The sequence below is a fragment of the Rhamphochromis sp. 'chilingali' genome, assembly GCF_963969265.1.
Source record: "Rhamphochromis sp. 'chilingali' genome assembly, chromosome: 22".
NCBI lineage: Eukaryota > Metazoa > Chordata > Actinopteri > Cichliformes > Cichlidae > Rhamphochromis > Rhamphochromis sp. 'chilingali'.
The window spans coordinates 17,501,610-17,519,739 of NC_137950.1; the positions used below are offsets into that span (position 1 = coordinate 17,501,610).

General features: G+C 40.5%; 1 protein-coding gene across 1 annotated transcript in view; it reads right to left on the reverse strand.

Annotated features, from left to right (window-relative positions):
* Window positions 1-12,392, reverse strand: part of atrnl1b (attractin-like 1b) — a 70,520-nt gene extending 58,128 nt beyond the window's left edge. The window contains exons 1-14 of the mRNA XM_080873723.1: window positions 11,235-12,392; window positions 9,216-9,299; window positions 7,972-8,085; window positions 7,524-7,652; window positions 7,081-7,289; window positions 6,200-6,374; window positions 3,752-3,839; window positions 3,175-3,436; window positions 2,502-2,685; window positions 2,220-2,374; window positions 1,975-2,059; window positions 1,289-1,503; window positions 1,012-1,130; window positions 152-284 (exon numbers count right to left, since the gene is read on the reverse strand). Coding sequence (XP_080729849.1) covers window positions 152-284; window positions 1,012-1,130; window positions 1,289-1,503; window positions 1,975-2,059; window positions 2,220-2,374; window positions 2,502-2,685; window positions 3,175-3,436; window positions 3,752-3,839; window positions 6,200-6,374; window positions 7,081-7,289; window positions 7,524-7,652; window positions 7,972-8,085; window positions 9,216-9,299; window positions 11,235-11,485 — 2,203 coding nt within the window. The 5' untranslated portion in view covers window positions 11,486-12,392. The remainder of the gene's footprint in view (window positions 1-151; window positions 285-1,011; window positions 1,131-1,288; window positions 1,504-1,974; window positions 2,060-2,219; window positions 2,375-2,501; window positions 2,686-3,174; window positions 3,437-3,751; window positions 3,840-6,199; window positions 6,375-7,080; window positions 7,290-7,523; window positions 7,653-7,971; window positions 8,086-9,215; window positions 9,300-11,234) is intronic.
* Window positions 12,393-18,130: the final 5,738 nt, after the last annotated feature.

An 18,130-nucleotide genomic window follows, 5' to 3' on the forward strand; every position in this document is an offset into this window, starting at 1 on the left:
TTAAAACATATCTGCATTTATCTTGCATCTCCCACAGTCTCCCACATGCTTGCCTGGAAATTACCAAAAATCCTCTGCCATGCATGTGTGAGAACCAAATCCGAAGCTTCCGTTTAATAAGGTGGCGTGTTTGTGTGCACGGAAAGCTTACCGGGCAAAGCGTGGCACTGCGAGTGATTCTGATCCCACTGACAGTTGAGATTCAATGAGCAGCTCTTGCAGTTGGCAAGCTTGCTGCACACCTGCTCGTTCCGCACAGGACACTCAGTGAAGTTCTTCACATTCTGCAGCGGCAGAGAAAAGAATCATGAGAGAAAGTGTCATTTTATGATAGAGCCCCATGGACCGCCGTGTTAAAATGTCTAAATTAACAGCATTAAATAGAATCTTTACAGTCTGGTATGAAAGACGCTTTTGTTCTCTATAAATAGTTCCCCACTTTATTATATACTTCTTTTATACAGATTTATATAGATAATAGGAAGGTGTCTTACTGGCGTTTGCTCTGTTGGTGCTTTTTCACCATTAATATTGAAATTTAAAAAATAAGACAGCTTGGTTTGTTGTTCACACAATCCAAGACGTCCATCCTTCAGTTTAAATCAGTTAAATGTATTTAGTTAATTAGTCAGGGCAGTGCCTGTGCACTGCACACACATTTTATGGATATAGTCTGCCAACTAAACCTGCTATGCTTACTTCTGGTTCAAAATATTTTAAATACTGCTACTAATGAATCCTCAAAAATGCAGATTTTAGAGACCAACGGGTGACGTCATGGTGGCCGTGTCCATCTTTTATATACAGTCCATGTGCAAAGGCTTTTTCTGCCTTAAGCAATGAGGTGATGTTTCCATGTAGTCCTGAATAGCACAAAATTATCATACCAATGTCCTCGACTCACAAAACCTGTATTAAAAAGCGCATGTGTCCTTGTGTGCACGTTTGGCAGCTTCAGGGAGCTGAACACAAGATCAGCAGTGCACTGCTGCCCCCTGTTGGAACACTTACAGAGGTACAGTTGCTGAAGGCTGAGATGCATTTCTTATCATCGCACCACTGGCACCCCTTGGTGTTTGCTGTACAGCTGGCACAGTCTGAGAACCTGTAGCACCACTCGTCCATTGTAACTACAAAGAGATGAGAGGGAGAGCAACAAGAGTGCATGAATCAGTCTGTAAATACGGGTAAAATACAATTTCTAGAAAGAAGGCAGTTTTAACAACAACAAATAAAGTAGTGACGAGAAAGTGAAAAGAGGCTGGAGAAGTTCTGTGGTCTTTCTCACCAGCTTTAGGTGGACAAAATGGAGCAGGAGTCAGGCTGCTATTAGCCATTCTGACTTCCCAGGGGAGACAACGGCCTCTGCTCCAGATGCAACGGACCCCTGGCCCAGCCTTCACGCAACCCTCCTCTGCCAAGAAGGCTTGGCAGCTCGGAGGTCGGTAAACAAGCACATCATTGAGCAGTACACTGGAGAAGCCCCCAAACACGTACATGGACCTGAGCAAGACGAAAGAAAACAGTGTAGAAAAAGAAAAAGGAAAAAAAAAGGTGTAAACTACAGCCAACAAATTAAGATAAACTGGACTTTTGTTTTTTAATTATGGAGTATTTTTTCTATTTCGCCATGCTCAAATTGATAAACATAATTATCTAATCTTTCTCTTTTTTTAAGCAAGTCATTTTATTACATTGTTATTGCTGTGATATTGAACAGTTCTTTATTATTTACACTGTTTTTCAAATTTATGGTAAAAAATTAAGCTTTTAATGCTCACAAAGAGACCCAGTCATCCACTCTAAAGATAAATTAGTGCCGAGACCACAGTGGAATATATTAAATTAAACTACTGGGAAAAACTGGGCATTTTCTATGAAACAAAACATGATTACACCACAGGGACAGCTACCAAACCTGATTTCACAATCGATCTGGGTGATCTACACAGAAATTCTAATAGAAACACTCACCCATTACTAACCACAGCAGAGTGACCGAAGCGGTTGACATCCCTGTGCAGGTCTGGCTTGGGCAGAAGCGTCCACTCGTCACAGGCTGAGGAAAACAAGGTGTAGGTGACTATTTCGGATTCGCTGTGTGATTATCAGTTAACATAGCGGATGGATCTGATTGTACTTCTGATTTTATGTGAAACAGAGAGATACATTTAAAAATAAATAAATAAAGGACTATTTAACAATAACAGGATTCTTACCGATGTCGTAGGCGAGGAAGTCAGCAGAGAAGCATTTGGCCCCGTTGCTCAGGGATGTGTCGTTGTGCGTGTTGCCTCCAAAAACGAGCAGAGTGCCGCTGAGGAGCACAGCTGAGTGCAAGTACCGTGGAAAGCCGCTTTCTCTCAGAATGAACCTGGAGCATGTGCATGACAGGCGTGTCAAGGACAACTGTGCCAAGGAGATATGCAACTCCCACGGTGTCACATATAGTCTGGAATGCATAATGAAACAACAAGAGCAGCGCAACTGTGTCGATTTACCATGTCCGCGTGTTCACGTCGTATCGGTAGAGGTCATCGACAAGGCCGTATTTGTTGGCGGGCAGAGCTTTATAGCCGCCATGAACGTAGATGCTGCCACTACCGCTGTCATACGTGCTGCTGTGGCCGTAGCCTCCCTGGGGAATGGCACCTTTGGTCTCGGGCACCAACCACGTGTTGGACCCTAAAAAGAAAATATATGAAGAAATTTTTTATAGGGAAAAAATATATATACAATTAGATCTCTCCTAGTAGAATCGAAGCAGACAGCTGGGCTCTTGTATCTTGATGCTTCAAACACAGATTTTCAGGGATGGTTTACATGGCTGCTGTTTATACTTTTTTATTTATTGTTTACACTGAAAAAAAAAAAAGAAATAAAACAGGACACTTAGACTCTGCTATCCAAAAATTCAGTCATGAAATATGGTGTTTTTGGATTCACAAAGTATTTGCTGGCAGGTTTTAAATTTAAAAAAAAAAAAAAAAAAGATCCCAGAGAAGTCTACAATTATGAGTGGATACCATCCACTGCAGTTTGGAAGCACAGCCATACTGGGTTTGCTTGCCAGGGCTTTTAAATTTATCTCAGTGCTAAGGGAAAGCTACAGAGAGCTGATAGATAAGCAGAAACAAAACGTGAAAGAGTCTGCACTTGAAAGCTGTGACTCACTCAGGTTGTACTCCTGAACTTTGCTGATATAGCTGTAGATGGGGGAGTAGCCAAAGATGACGAGCATGATAGTCTCGCCGCTGTCCAGTGGGACGCAGTGGGCCGAGTGTCCTTCCACGGCGTATATCTGAGCTTGGGCCGGTGGGCCGACCACAGGGTTTCTCCGCTGCCATGTCCGATTGGGTACATTGAAGACCCACAGCTCGTCCGTCACGTTTTCCCAGCCGGCTTCCAGTTTTCCACCAAACATGTAGATATCATCCTAAACACAGGACGGCATTTATTTAGTAAGCTAAAGAATGTACTCGTCTCTAAACGTGCCATAAATGTGCCTCTAGGACAAGCCTGCGTTTGCTTTAAACTCCATAATTTTAAGTTGTTCTCCTGCTGTTGTTTTAAAATAGTTCTGTGTTTGGAATATGTTACAACATTCAGTTACTCAAAGAAATAAGCAGTTCCTGCTTGAAAGCAACCTTTTCTTTTCTGAAACCACATTTGATTGCTTTTCTTCCCACTTCTCCCAAATATTCCTCCCTCCCAGTCACTGTTGTGGTTTTCTAAATCTGTGTGTGTTTACCTGGCAGGCAGCAAGTGAGTGGCCGTATCTTGGCACGGGGCCACTATTGATGGGAACTGTGTTCCAGATGCCACTCTCAAGGTTGTAGCTGCAGAGAAAAGAAACAGAATTTTACACTTTAAATGCACCTCCAACACACCAAAGAGGGGGGAAAATCCCTTTGCATATTCACTTTTTGTCCCACTGTGGCTTCATAACATGCCTGCAACGATTCATCGATCAATAATAAAAAAAATTTAAAAATCCTTTTTTTTGCTTTGATGCTTAGTTTAAATTCTGTAGCGCTCCGCCATTTCGGTGTAAGCGCGAGTGTTTCACCCACATAGACCTGCAATAGAAACACATCTAGAAGCATGTGTGTGTGAATACAAAATTAAAACAGCATGAAGCCCAGGCAGGCCCCAGGTTTTAAACAAAAAGACTGATAACAGCAGCACTGAAGATGATGCTGTCACGGTTTAACGTGGAGCCGCCGTCTCTCTACATACAACCCACGAGGAGTGAAGAGGCGGAGCTCTTACTGAGACTGTGAGCTCAGGTGGAATGAAACATTTTTATCACGTCCAAAACAATAGCGTTTGTTCCTGTAATCACCATCAAGAGCTGGCCGAAATCCTTCATCAAACCACCTGATCAACAACCTCGACGAGAAGAAAAGCAAACTTCGTAGCTGCTCCACCCACCGCCCTTTGTTTTACACAACAATGTACAGTAAAGCTACAGACACTACATTCAAATTTGCAGATAAACTATTAACTTAGTCTGATGTGATTAAATTAAGCAACTCGCTGACGGGAGCCTTCCCACTTTATACTGCAGAGATACCTGCAGCAAGCAGGATGAATATAAAGGGGGGCATGGGGTGTTTCAAGGCTCTCATTATATAATTTTCCAGATTTATAATGAAATTATTGCTGTCAGCATTAATCTAGTTAATACGACGTTAACAGCATAACCGCGTTAACACGGCAAATCCCCGTTAGCGAGTTAACGTGGATAACCCCATGCAAGGCCTGCACGGCATCAACGCATTAGTGCGGTTAGCTCGTTAACGCATTAGCGGTGTGCAGCCCTCTCACGGGGCCGTGTTAACTCGCTAACGGGGATTTGCCGCGTTAACGAAGTTATGGCGTTAACGTCACATTAACAAGATTAATGCTGACAGCACTAAATGAAATAATATAAAACATTGTTAATTGCATTCTATTATTATTTAAAATATAAAAATGCAAGTTTACAATCAAAATGTACATTGTTAAAATCTACGCTATTATAGTGTCTTGTTTTCTAATATAAGTTTACCTCAAGGTCTTTAGATTTAATCGAGCTGAACATTTTGCTGTGCAAAAAATCTAGCAGGCTGGCAAATGCATACATTACTGTTGGCTGCCATTAACATCCAAAAAAGACACACAAAAAAAAAAAAAAAAGCACACCTGGTCACATCATCACACATTAGCAATTTAAACAAGGAATCATAACACCTGGTGATGAACAAACACTGAGCAGATGGTGAGAGCTTGTCTGAGCAACAAAGATGAACCGTCAGCTAAACTGCGAGAGAACTCTGAGCGTGTGCCATATTTCTCAGTTTTTACAGAAGTAGTCCCAAAGAAATTTAAGATGCTGGAGGTGGAGGAAAAGAGGAAAACCACAGAGAAGGTTTGTGGATATAGTGAGAGAGGACATGCAGAGAGTTGGTGTGACAGAGGAGGAGGCCGCTAGGGATAGGGGGAGAAGGAAGAAGGAGGAAGATGATCTGCTGTGGCAAAAGAAAAAGAAATCCCAAAGAAATTTGAGTAGGTCTTTTTTTCCTGTGCCAAGTACAGCACATACACAACAATCTGAGACGAGACATAACACGTTAAAAGTATACAGGGTAAAATAAATAAATGCATAAAAAGCACATCGAATATTAACTTTCATTTTAACTGCAAACCTTTCACATATTAAACCAGCGTACAGACACCTAAACCACAGTCACCACTTGATAATTTCAAACGACTTCTGCATAACTGGGACAAAACACACTGCAGCTGTTCTCAATAAGAAGCTGGTGAATAAAGTATAAGACATTCTCTAATGTCTCAGAGTGAAGGGGAATAACTAAAAGAGAGCCGTAGCGATCCACAGCATATCGTAGCGAGGCAAAGGCGTAAAGTAGTGCCCCTTGACAGCCCTGCAAACGCTTCCACACCACCATCCAAGTACTTTAAATATTAAATTCTCAATTTGGCCTTCATGAGAGCAGCACATACACCATCACAATGTAAGTCACGGACACCTAAACTCATCTGCAATTTTTGTCGGGGAATATAAGGAAATCTTTGCTTAGCCATACATTGTGTGTGAGCAAAACCCCAAATAAGCAATGGTGGTTTTTCTATTCAGAAACACATCAACAACATACAAAGTGAGAAAGCTGCTCGAGGAAAAACCTCTACTTACTTAAGAATCATCTGGAATGAGCTGTAGTTGAAAGTGTATCCCCCCACCACCCACATGACCTTTTCTTGCACCATAGCCATATGGGAGGCTCTGGCGAGTGATGTGCCGAAGGGCTTGACGCTGGGGAGGACCCAGAAAGATTCTGTTGACGGTACGGTCAGCGAACAGTCCGGGCCTGCAGGGACATACAGGAGAGCAGCAAAAGCAAAGAAATTATAGCTCAGGAACAATAAACACCAATGCTCATATGTACAAAAATCTCCAAAATCAATAATATTATAGTCTCTTTTATATCTGCTCCATGGCAACTTAATATTTGCATGATGCAATTCTTCATTAGCACCTGCCAGCTACTTTCATAATTACCCACTGAAACCTTAAAAAGGAAACTGGTTGCTCTCAAACCTCAAAACCCATAAACAGAGGAATGCAATTCAACAAACATGACAGTCAGAGAGAAGTAAACATGTTAGACTGTGCGATCGGAGGCCATGACAAAAAAAAGAAGAGATCTCAGCTAATGAGTCTGTCAAGTTTCATCACGCAAAAGAATTTTGTTTCCTTCAGCTCGAGGCGCATAATAATGCACAGGCCTGATCAGCGCGCTGCTAATCAGCATTACAGTACAACACAAGCTTACAACATAAAACCACCGCAGCCTTGCAGACCGCAGCGCACGTGGGAGGAGTCCATCTTTAGTACACCTGATTGCAAAATACGTTGAGAGATGGTGTGATATAAGATTTGTTTTGGAAAAAATGAATTTTGTGTATGCCGCTTCAGAAATATGCCACAGGGTTAGATCAGAGTGAGTAGAGCTGTTCCAAATAACCTTAAGAGGTTTTTTTAGCATCTGCAAAAGATCTGCAGCTTGCTCCCACCTTGCCAGCTGTCATTGCAGACACAAAGCTTCTCCCCTGTGAGGTCGCAGTAGCCGTGGTCAGGGCTGCCGCAGTTGTTTCTGCAATAAGGGATGTCACAGGCTTCGCCTTTCCAGTACTTGTCGCATTCACAGTACACTCTGCTGGCAGCTGAGTTCCCAGGTGTGCACTTCCCGTGGCCGGAGCAGTTATTGGGACAAGAGTTGATCCTGGACAAATATGATTTGGATTAGTACTCCAACACAGACTGAGGATGACTGAGGGGTGTTATCAGTTAGTGGAACAAAAAGACTGGAGAGACATAAAAACTGTTTAGCATGTCACTAGAAAAACAGCTATAAGGACACGAAAGCCTGAAAACAGTTTGCTGTCATCTATAATTAGAAAGACACCTAATCATTAGAATTGTGACGCCGATAATTACTCACAAGGTAAGTACTTACGAGTAAAATATTTCAAATCCTGTGAGGTTATAGGCAGCATCGCTGAAAAAGTGTAATAGTGCGTAGCCTGAAGTCGTCTCAACCTCAGGAACCGTCTCATTACCTCGTATCTCGGGCACGATGAGACCGCTAGAGAAACACAAAAAAAGAATCAGTATTACTTTCTCGAAATTTGCACCAGTTCTAAATTGCAAGCAGAAATTGGTAACTCTCTGCAGTCGACTTGAACTTTTGTTGCATGTGTCTGACTAAACAAACACAGAAGAAGAGTCTGGAGACCTTGACTCCAAAATTTTAACAATTTTTTTTCATGACTTTATTTCATTTATTCTTTTATTTTACAAACCAATACTGATTTGTTAAGAGTGCACACACTGGTTACAATGTGACAGAAGAGTAAAAGTATTTCATCTGTATCGAGGAATAAAGTAAGACGTAAGCGACTCACCTGAAAACAGCAACTAGAGGAGCATATATCGAGTCTCCATCATAGACATACATGTGGTCCCAGCTACATTCTGTGGCAAAGTGGTTGAATCTTAAGCGAAGAACTGCATTTGGACTGAAGAAGAGAAATAACAATAGAATCACGGTTCAGGTTTTAATGGAAGCTAACTAGATTACTGTTTTTTTTAAGTGCTTTTCAGTCTTATTGACCACTCCAATCACTTTTGCACACATTAATGCATATTTATAATGGCTCATCATCTTTCATCCTTTCCTACACACTCGCTAATATGGGTTGAGTTCAATATCTTACCGAAGGACACTAACACGACACACAGTTGACCCTACGATTAGTAAACGCCCCATTAAATCTCCTGAGTCACGGTGTAGTGATGAGCAGCATGCAAATTTATCGTAAGAATTTAGATCAAGGACTGTTAAACTTTTCATTGCCAGTGACCCTGCACAGGGAAGACGCTTTTCCAAGAAGCTCATCTCGGTTACAATATTACTTTAGTTGGCTTTGGCCCAACATTATCTGACACAGTGGCCTGACTCAACTATTTCATCAAGATCCCCAGTTAGCTGTCTAATAAGCCCAGTTACAGCAGCAATAACGCCTGGTCACACCCTGAGAGAAGTGAGTAATTTCAATATAGTATGATGTGTCACAATTCACAGTTTCCATTGCCCTAAGGAGGAAATAAAAGGCATATACTTTTTCTTTTAAACAACAGAAATTTTGCATATATGTTCCAAAATAATCACTAAATTATTCTGAAGACCCAATGGCTATGGTTTATGGGTACAGGGTAATCTTGGGAATATAGCTTGAGAACCAGCGCTACTTCAAGATGCTCAAAAATGTTTCTTTTTCTTTAAACAGATACCACTGCATGATTTTTTCCGTTTCAGCTGAACCATCTTAGTGAATATAAACTGTTTATTGCAATCGTGGTTTCCTGTCTGTCCTGGAGCAGCTGCTGTTGCCGTGACAATAAATAGCATCAACAGGTAAGGTAAAGGTTATTCTTTTCTCTGAATGATGATCCTTGTTAAACATATTAAACTTTCAAAATGCCAGAGCCAGCCAGCTTTACACTACATTACCTAAGCAACAAAAGCATACCCGTCGCCATAGAGATGCTGATGAGCTTCAATTAATTGCATTAATCAGTTTGCACTACATAATAAATTCTGCATACCCAGCATCTACACAACACAATGATTTACATAAATACTTACTAGCCCTCTATGAGCCAGGTGCACTTGGTTTTGTACTTGTAGTTGATTGGACCATCTGTGAGGTATCCTGAGGGTTCTGTCAGCCTGAAAAATCACAAAATTAAAACAGCACAGTTACATTTGGTTAAATTCAAGTATTTGCGGGGAAGAAAAAAAGATTTCTGACTGGTACGTACATCAGTCACCCTATCACTTTTAAACAAATTTTCGAGTCTGACAGAGAAGTTATATGCGATTCTGAATTGATATTAAGTTGTAATATCAATCAAATATTTTGTACGCAGATAGATCTATTGGTGTTTCTCTAAAAAGATGTCTTGTCTGTTTGTCTCTGCCCATAAATGTTGACATGGGTGTCCAAACACAGCACAACACACAGTATTCATATCCAAAGGTTCAATTTAAGACCCCAGAAAATAACTGTCTCCCCAAGAAAAGTCCCAGTCAACCAAAACATCCAATCACTTGTCTCCTGAGAAGGTGCCAAACAAATTAGCAGTGTGTCACAATGATAGAGAACTTCTAAATGGCCATACATCACTGTCCCATATCAAAAGAAATACGAGTTAAATCCCCCCCAATCCCCTCTTATATTTTGGTTTGATTCTTCCACGATAACTGACTAAAGATTGGTTGTAATTCATAAAGACAGATGATGTGTATGAGTTTCAGATAATAATGCATCATAAAAGCAGACATTAGGGTAAAGATATGGCTGAGGTGTATTTACAGTCTCATAAATAACTCCTGAAGGTGAACACTAAACTCAAATTAACTATCAAACAGTTTTGGCCGTGTAGGTTTGAGCGTATCCAGGGAAACACTAGTCTGTCCTTCAGCGTATCAAGAGTCTGTGTGCTTTTCATCAACCACACCGCACTAGCAAGAAATTAATCTGCAATCCACCTTCAAGAAAGGAATTCACACTTGTTGGTGCTAGGCGGCAATGTGTAAATGTTCCTATTCCTAATCATAACAGAGTCTAAAAGATAAAGATTCATTAGTTTGTGTGTCTGCTGCTGATGGGAGGTTACTCTCTGACAGCATGCCTGATGACAACTTATAGCAAACCCAGGGCACATTGAAAGAGGGGTAATTACTGTGATCGAGGTACTTCTGTTCCACAGAGTGCTCCTTAAGTGTGTCAAAAGGTCATTATAAGCGTCTGTGAAGATGAACATCATTATTATTATATATTGCGAACATTTTAATCTTTCCTCGTTTTGTCACTTTGTCTCTGCCTCCTTCCTTTAGTACTTTGCACACAAGCCTTGACTTAGTGGCCTTATTACTATGTAGCCTTGATAACTTCCTGTGCAGATCAGCAGAGGAACAACAGCTGATAAATATATCAGTCACATCCTCAGTTGGATTTTAGTTAAAGCTAGGTGATGACAGATGTTTCCTCGCATCCACTGCGGGCTCCGCCTTCAGAAAAATAAAACCCAGTTGTACTCATTTGTTTAAAGACTGTATCTGGAATCCATATCAGCAAGCGAGGTGCGAAGTCAATAATGACATGGTACAGTCATGCTTTTCTACCCCATGCTCTCATGTGTCGACTGAACTCAACATTGCAATGGCAACATGGCTCTTTACACATTGCCCCCCTTGTGTGGGAGACAACATGACAAATAATAAAAGGCATGAAAACATTTAAGATCAAACATTTGACAGCACTTGTATAAATAAACATCTATGAACTTTACACTTGAAGGACGCAATGATAAATAATGAATGTATGGGTTTTCTATTACTAAAGCTGGACCTCTTTAAAGTTAATAAAACTGAAGTGAGTTTGCCTGTGGCGTGCAATCACTTTCTCATCAATACCCCCCCCCCAAAAAAAGTTGAGTGAACACAGGTGTGTTTGTCCAGTTAAACGATCCTCCCCGACACTGCTGTTTAAAGGATAAACAGCAGGCAGACTGGGTCAAAGTGGTTCCTAACCTACTTTTTTTATAAACAGATCACTTTACAAGCAATCAGACACAGAAATTTAATTTTAAGGGCACTTACTTGAACCTCCCCTGGCAGTGCTGGCACTGGTCTCCCACCCATCCCCGGTCGCAGACGCAGGAGCCGTTGATACATTTTCCAGAGAGGCAGTTCTTTTCGCACGCTTTCGCCGGGGATGCATGAGTGACCAGTACAAAGTAAAACAAAACGTAGACCAACAAGTATCTGCTGATACCTCGCAAATCGCTGTGGATGGTCAGCTTGGGTCCAAAAATAAAGAGTTTAGGTTTACAGTTTCTCCCAGGATCCATTTCCCCCCCCCTTCTCCACCGAAAACCGGGGCCTTGAGGTCTACTTTGGGAGAAAGCCTCGGATATTTAGGATGTTTTAATTATAACGAAAAAGTCCTGCATATTCGCTGAGTGATGTGCATACTTAAACGAAGGGCTTTAGCTAAGCCTGCTTACAAAGATTTGGGAGAAAATTGGCTAAGAAGTCGCAATGTTAGCTAAGTGTTTACAAAAGCTGCTTGGTTAACCGCATGCATAGATTTGGAGTGGGAGGAATTCCCTTCACCCTACTTCTTGTTGGAAGAACCTAGCTAAAAAGCCGACCATCGATTAAAGCTATTCAAGTAGCCTAGTCGATTAATACTTTGACAAGTTAAATTTGTTAGCATATGTAGCTTATTGGCTGTCTAGCCTCTGCTCGGTAATCTAACGTTACTGCATTGATTCAATACCATTCTCTCCCAAATGCCATTTGAGCAGCCATTTTAATGCGTAAACAATCCCACGGACTGAAAAGGGGATGCACACTTTAACATACGGCAGTCCTTCCACAGGTCGTAACACTTTCCCGGATATTTTCCACAGACGAACAAAGAGGTTGTAGCGTGTGAAGCCCAGGACCCGGAGAGCAGGCTGCCGCAGTGAACATGGATGTGGTGACTGCGATGTGGAAACAGCAGTGCTATTCTTGCCGACCGGAGAGAGCGCTGGGTAAACACTTTGAACTGTTGTTGGTCCTGTTAGTCTATTCCCAAAACGACTGCAGCATCCTTAAACGTATATTTCCTTGGCGACACTGTCTGGTGTTGTGTCCTTGTACTCCAGTGGGGGGAAAACCACGCCGTTGCTCTGAAAACATGACAAGAACTACAGCTGCGATGGATTTGCTAGCGCAGCGACACTAGACAGTTCCTCAGGTTAAAGAAAAACCAAACACAGCCTGCGCATGCGTACGGGAATGGAGTTCATTTAAAGGTAGAGTGTCGGAAATCTTTATAACTAGGCTATGCGGCAATTAAATCCTATTAAGCTTTATAAGGTCAAGCACACTGTTGTGTCCCGCTGACATATTATTTATTCTTAAAGCATCTCACAGGCAGAAGCCAGTAACGTACGGAACAGCTGTCACGTGATTATAATCACTGTTCAAAAAGTTGTTACATCTCTCTCCACGTGTAATAAATGTAAATACTACTAATAATAAAGCCCCCCCCCCCCCTTATTTATGTGATTTGACCTTGTTTAAATACACAAAACTGAAGCAAAACTTACATGTTTAGGCTATATTTAGTTATTTAGTAGATGTACCGCAAATAATTTAATTTTTTTTCCAAACGTGTTTTGTTTTTGTTTGTTTGTTTATTACTAGAGGTAATATATGCAAAAATACATGTAAAGATAAAAGTAACAGTGGATGGTATGTTGCAGTCACATTTAACAGTCACATGTTGTAGTCCATGTGTAATGGACGGAATTTCTTACATCCCTAGGGGATTCAGAAATACTGGGAATAGTTGGTGTACAAAAGGTCATGCATCAGGTGTAATGAGGCCTCTTTGTCTCCCTTAATGATGGAGGCTGATTGAACAGAGTGTCCCAAGCTGCATGTGTACAGTAATTGTACCACTGGTGAGTTGAATTTTAAGGTTTGGCACTCCCGGGTGCTTTTGCACTTGCTGCAGTAGGTGCTGGTGGGTTAAGGGAAAAGCTAAACACAAGTATTTTTTTTCAAGCTGGATGCTTTACTATAGCTGAGACAGAGAGACTAATCTCAAAGCAGTTCTTCAAGAATCATAAACCTACAGCTGCCTGGGCTGTGTGGACAAGAATTTCTGGTATTAACTGAGCACATATGTGTATAAACCCATGATATTTTTATAGTAGTTAAATTTGTGCTGTGTCTGAGTCTAATTCTTTTTTTCTCTCTCTTTCCAATTCTAGTCAAGTGCTGATTATTTTACACTTTTAACTGTTAAACTGTTGTTTGTTCTCTTGGTGATTTGTCCTAATAATTTTTAATCATGGCCCTTCTGTCTTCTTCAGAGTTTCCTAGTGGCAGCCAGTCTGCACACTTGGGGCAGTATGGTTTATGGTGGCTGTGCAGTAGTATTGGAGTGTGATGATTTAGTTTGTGTGAGTGGTAACTGTACTGCAACCTCCATCTGCCCTCTTTTTTGCAGCATAATCTTTAGCAGGGTCAGTGGATTTTTTTTAATTAATTGATTTGCATCCCCTAAATGTTTATAAAATGAATAAAAGCGCTAAAGTTTTGATAACGATGCCACATTACTTTATTGAATTCTATTCATACATTTTGCTATAATTTACTGGGCATTATTATCCTGGAGGTGGTGGTGGAAAAACAATTCAGCAAAACTTGAGGTTTGCATATGATTTTGAACAATTTGGTTTTAATAATTTTTCACAGCTCTGCTATGCACGTATAACCTCTGCATTTTAAGTACTTATACTGCAGGATCAATTCGTCTGTAAAGAGTTTATTACTCTCTGACACTCATGGTTGGTAAAATAAATCAGTGACGAGGTCACTGTGTGACCGCAGCTTTTTTTAAAAGTCATTTATCCTTCAAATGTTTGAAGATGCTCTATTGTGACTGTGCCCTACGTTAGATCCAGCCTGCCTCTGTGGAGAGGCACTTGTCTTTGTTTGGGAATGGGGCTCTCTATTGTGGTGACAGCTGCCAAGCTGAAGAAGCTGACACACAGCAAAGTATGCAGTTTCTGGATGCAGCTGTGAAGAGAGTGATATGATAGGTTTACTTTTATTTTTCTATACCATGCATATGGTGATTCATTGACAGATGGATCCTGGTATCTGCTATAGTAGATTTGAAATGGGTATAAAATAGGATGGACATCTACACCTTAACTGTACTGGCATTGTAATCAATAAATTAATGTTTTAAATCACAATTACACTGTTTTTGAGTTACAACCCTTCAATTAAATATATGTTCTTTGTTAGGTAGATAATTTTTTGGGGAAAAAGCCACATTTTTGTAGTTTTGCCTTGGTACACCACCACAGTGCAATTTAACTAAATCAATGTTTGAGTTTTACAAAAAGTTTACATTGACTGTTCAGGAATTGCAGCCAATTTTATACAGCCTCTCATTCTCAGAGCCTCAAAATTAATCAGACAACTGCCCGACAAGCAGTTTCACAGCCAGGGGAGGCCCCTTCTCTTGTTATTTCATGACAACCGTGCAGACAGAAACAGACAGAATATGTGAAGTTCATTCAGAGTGTTGAATTTGCATTTTACAGCTTTTCACTGTAATTTTAAATTTGAGGCCCAAAGAAATGTCAGTGCAACAATCTAGTAGATCCTTAAACAGAAAGAACTCACTAGGGAGTTCAGCAATAGCAGAAAGTCTCAAAGACTACAGAAGACCACTAAAGTGCATGAATTGTTAACATGGGTTAAAGAAATTACTTCACAACATCTAACCAAACCAAGGATGCTCAAAAACAGGTGTATCAATGACATAGTCTACAATGAAGAGGTAACTTCATAAATGAAAAGACAAATGGCTTTACAAGAAGGTGCAAACCGCTGGTTACACTCAGAGTCAGAGTCTGAGTCTGCACAGCTCCCAGAAAGAAAAAAAAACTGTTTGGATAGATCAAACCTAAGATTTGCTTGTACTAGGATGATAGGAAGAAAAGCTTGGAGGAAAGAAACAACATGATGGTGGCAATGTGATAGTATGGTCACGTGACTCATGGCCACTAATGTTTATTGATTGAGTGACTGCTGATAGAAGCAGCAGGATAAATTCTGATATGTAAACTGCTATACTCTGCTCAGATTGAACCGAATACAGCAAACCAGTGTGAATGGACAAAAAACTAAGACAGTATAGCCAATGGACCTTTTTTCAGTTGCTGGAGACAAAAACAGAAAGTCTGAAAGCAGCAAGTCAAAGCAGCTGCAGTAAATTCCCAGCAGAAGATCTCAAGGGCGAAACCACAGCATTTGGTGATGTTGGGCAGTCACTGACTGCAAAGGATATTGATCCAAGTATTAAAACAGCCCTATTATTAAGTCCTCTGAAAATGGAGTGGGGGTTGTGTGAACAGTTAATGCTAAAAATCTCTTTAATTAAAGCTGGAAAACTGCAATTCAATCACATGATAACTGATTGATTTCAAATCCTTAACAGCAATTGTTTAGCAGATTTATTTCTGCACTTCCACAGCTTCACCTGCAGGTGCCACTGTTGCACAGCCACACGTTAAACAAATATTGCAATGTGACGAAGCCTCTTTTAATTAATGCATAATCAACAGCAACACTAAAACAGATTTTGCAATAAGGTTTATCTATACAGGGTGATCTGCTGGTTTTCCTTTAAGACAGAAAACTGTGCACAGTTATGCTACATTACTAACAAGTGCAGCATGAAATTCCTCCAGAAACTGACCTTACATTCATTTATACTGCAGTTTACAGCTTTTTCATATTTTCAGACACATTGTTGACTATATGTTGTCATAACTCAGTCATCATTCAAGTACTTGGAAGTGAGTAGCTGAAATCCTGTTTTATAAACTATAAGCTTCATCCCAGTTTGTGTTAGAGTCAGGGTTAATCTAATATGTGTATTTTGGATACTGTGGAGATACAGAAATTATTTTATTGCTGCCATATAATCTGCATCATTATAATTGCATTAATAACATTCTTTACAGCATTATTTCATGTAATAATATTACTCACAGTATTGATACTACATTACAGCTGTTTATTGAAGATGTCCATTTGAGGATCTTTCCATTATGTTAACTTTTATTACAAGTACGGTTAGAAGTATTTTATACACATTGCATATCTGTGCTTATTTTGAGTTGATGTTCGGTTCATTAAGGGTCTTAAGCTTCACTGGCGTGACTGTCCAGGTGATACATGCTGAGGGAAACTAGAACATAGAAGGATAACTGCAATGCATGCTTGCAGTACATATAATACATATAATCTAGGAATGTGTCCGGCCTGAGACCTTAACTCATTTGGTGTCTTACTATATTTTATTCTACTTGGTAACAGATGATCAGAGTCAATAATTAGCCTCAGAGACCCTGAGGGCTTGAAGTTTATTACCTTGTATGGAAGGTTTTATAGAAAAGAGAAGTTCTATGTCTGCTTATAGCTATTAAAGATGTACGATAAACTGTGACTAATGTCTGGAACCTATTTTAATCTGTCATTTACGCCATGGGGGGGCGTGTACCCCACTGCTTTATAAGTATCCACAACATGTATTTTGGTCAGAAGACATATGTTGATGTTTTCTCCGGGCTGTTAATAAACTCAACGTTTGATTGCACTTTTCTGGGGCCTCCGTGGTTTGTGACACTGCTCTACATTGATCGATTTTGCGACAATACTTACAATCCAAACTGTTAGTGATTTTATTCAGAATATAATCCTTTAAGAAAATTCTATCAAAACTTTTTCCAGGCTATCAAAAGTCTGGTAGACAGCGTTTTAGTTCCCTCAAAAAGTATTGCCTTAGAATATCCTCAACCTTCACGCGAGCCACCCAGACTCTTTGAAATCTGAAGAACCACTGTTTATTTTTCAAAGAGGTTAAATCATGATCATACAAGAACCAAAAACAATATTATTCAGTTTTGACTTAGATCTCCTCCACTTAAGCCATGGTGAGAGCCTGCTGGCGTTTAGTCAGGTGCACGCACCTCTGTGGTGCAGGGAAATAGGCACCATCTCTACAAGGTGTAGTATTTCTAAAGCCAGTGCCCTCTACATTCTTCTTCTAACTTTTCCCAAAAAACAGGGAGGTAGAGCAGAGTCATTGGGTTTGACTTTTGCTGGAAATTCCCAGACCTAACAGTGAGTAGACGGCACATGGTTTAGACTGGGTTAGATGAAAATGCTCATATAAATGGGAGGTCTTTTTTCAAGGGGATTGAAGTGGTGCTTTATGTGTCTTTATATACAGTGGGGCAAAAAAGTATTTAGTCAGCCACCGATTGTGCAAGTTCCCCCACTTAAAATGATGACAGAGGTCAGTAATTTGCACCAGAGGTACACTTCAACTGTGAGAGACAGAATGTGAAAAAAAAATATCCATGAATCCACATGGTAGGATTTGTAAATAATTTATTCGTAAATCAGGGTGGAAAATAAGTATTTTGTCAATGACAAAAATACAACTCAATACTTTGTAACATAACCTTTGTTGGCAATAACAGAGGTCAAACGTTTACTATAGGTCTTTACCAGGTTTGCACACACAGTAGCTGGTATTTTGGCCCATTCCTCCATGCAGATCTTCTCGAGAGCAGTGATGTTTTGGGGCTGTCGCCGAGCAACACGGACTTTCAACTCCCGCCACAGATTTTCTATGGGGTTGAGGTCTGGAGACTGGCTAGGCCACTCCAGGACTTTCAAATGCTTCTTACGGAGCCACTCCTTTGTTGCCCGGGCGGTGTGTTTTGGATCATTGTCATGTTGGAAGACCCAGCCTCGTTTCATCTTCAAAGTTCTCACTGATGGAAGGAGGTTTTGGCTCAAAATCTCACGATACATGGCCCCATTCATTCTGTCCTTAACACGGATCAGTCGTCCTGTCCCCTTGGCAGAAAAACAGCCCCATAGCATGATGTTTCCACCCCCAT